This window comes from Dipodomys ordii, unplaced genomic scaffold (assembly GCF_000151885.1).
Source record: "Dipodomys ordii isolate 6190 unplaced genomic scaffold, Dord_2.0 Scaffold79, whole genome shotgun sequence".
NCBI lineage: Eukaryota > Metazoa > Chordata > Mammalia > Rodentia > Heteromyidae > Dipodomys > Dipodomys ordii.
In genome coordinates, this window is record NW_012267295.1 from 4,212,174 (window position 1) to 4,214,222 (window position 2,049).

Genomic DNA, 2,049 nt, shown 5'->3' on the forward strand with positions numbered 1-2,049 from the left:
GGGGAAGAGGATTAAAGCCTAGCTCGGGAGCTGCCCCAGGACAGAGGCTGAGCTGCCATGCGGGCTTCTGCTCTGCTCAACACCCCAAGCTGGAGCATCCTCTGTGCGCCCCAAGATGGGGGAGGTGGCTCAGCACCTGTCACGTGCTGCCATTTCCATTATGTCAGCCTTGGGGAGGGGAGAGGGGCTCAGGCGCCCCGTGTCCACAGCCACCCTCCTGGGCAGGCCTTTGTTGGGGCGGGGGGGGGGAGTCGGCCGGTGGGATAGCCAGGTGGAGAGAGCCTCTCAGGGCTCTGGCTTCCAGCCAAGGGGTACCCCGGACCTGTGCTTCTTCTCCATACTTGGAACCAAGAACACAAGGCAAGATCAGTGCTGGGCTAAAAAGGAGGTAAACACAAAAACTTTGACATGGAGTTTTAGGGGTTCGCAAGTTCTTTTAAGTTAGCCTTGGACATACCCAGCCCCCCCCCAAGCCAGCCCCCCCTTCCCTGCCCCAGAAAGGGTGAAAAATGATGTCTCAGAGGCACCTTGGTCATGAGATGGAGGTTGATTGTTGTCCCCTCACACAGAACTCAGTTTTCTCCTCCGTGAAATGAGGTAGCCCCGCCTCACCTTGCTGAGTGCGCAGAGCTGGTGCGCAGTAGGTCTTCAGGTTCAATGGGAGAGGGGCAGCACCCAGAAAGCCATCACCTGGCATGACCGGTTTGTCTTCCTTCCTCTAGGCCAGTAGCTGACTGCTGACCGGCTTTGCCCTTGGCCATGGACAGTCCCAGCTCCCTGTCATCAGTGCCCACCACCTTGGAACCCGGAAACGCCTCCTCTGCCTGGCCCCCGGATGTCTGGGTGGGAAACGCATCCGCGGGTCCCAGCCCGGCTGGGCTGGCTGTCAGCTGCGTCCTCATTCCGCTGGTCTACCTGGTGGTGTGCGTGGTTGGCCTGCTAGGCAACTCGCTGGTCATCTACGTGGTCCTGCGGCACACGGCCAGCCCGTCGGTCACCAGCGTCTACATCCTCAACCTGGCGCTGGCAGACGAGCTCTTCATGCTGGGGCTGCCCTTCCTGGCTGCCCAGAATGCCCTGTCCTACTGGCCCTTTGGTTCCCTCATGTGCCGCCTGGTTATGGCTGTGGATGGCATCAACCAGTTCACCAGCATCTTCTGCCTCACCGTCATGAGCGTGGACCGCTACCTGGCCGTGGTGCATCCCACGCGATCCGCACGCTGGCGCACGGCCCCCGTGGCCCGCGTGGTCAGCGCGGCCGTGTGGCTGGCCTCCGCGGTGGTGGTGCTGCCCGTGGTGGTGTTCTCGGGTGTGCCCCGGGGTATGAGCACCTGCCACATGCAGTGGCCCGAGCCGGCCGCGGCCTGGAGAGCCGGCTTCATCATCTACACGGCCGCTCTGGGCTTCTTCGGGCCGCTGCTGGTCATCTGCCTCTGCTACCTGCTCATCGTGGTGAAGGTACGCTCGGCCGGGCGCCGGGTGCGGGCGCCCACCTGCCGGTGGGTGCAGGCGCCCGTGTGCCAGCGGCGGCGGCCATCCGAGCGCAGGGTCACGCGTATGGTAGTGGCCGTGGTAGCCCTCTTCGTCCTCTGCTGGATGCCCTTCTATGTGCTCAACATCGTCAATGTGGTGTGCCCGCTGCCCGAGGAGCCCGCCTTCTTCGGCCTCTACTTCCTGGTGGTGGCGCTGCCCTATGCCAACAGCTGTGCCAACCCCATCCTCTACGGCTTCCTCTCCTACCGCTTCAAGCAGGGCTTCCGCAGGGTCCTGCTGCGCCCATCCCGCCGGGTGCACAGCCAGGAGCCCACGGCAGGACCTCCGGAGAAGACAGACGAGAAGGAGGAGGAGGATGGGGAGGATGGGGAGGAGGAGGACGACGAGAGTGGGGAGAGGAGAGGGAAGGAGACGAATGGTGGGATCCGCCACGTGGCGCAGCCTGGCACCAGCGGGCAGCAGTGCCCACCTGGTGCAGCCAGGGAGCACCAGCTTCTACCCCGGGAGCCCCTGGTTGAGGACAAGCCCAGCATCCGGCACACCAGCTATCTCTAG

General features: G+C 63.7%; 1 protein-coding gene across 1 annotated transcript; it reads left to right on the forward strand.

The window, feature by feature from the left end:
• The first annotated feature begins 728 nt into the window (after nt 1-728).
• On the forward strand, nt 729-2,049 carry Sstr3 (somatostatin receptor 3). The gene has a single exon (XM_013024804.1). It carries the CDS (start codon nt 760-762, stop codon nt 2,047-2,049), a length of 1,290 nt encoding a protein of 429 aa, XP_012880258.1. The 5' UTR covers nt 729-759.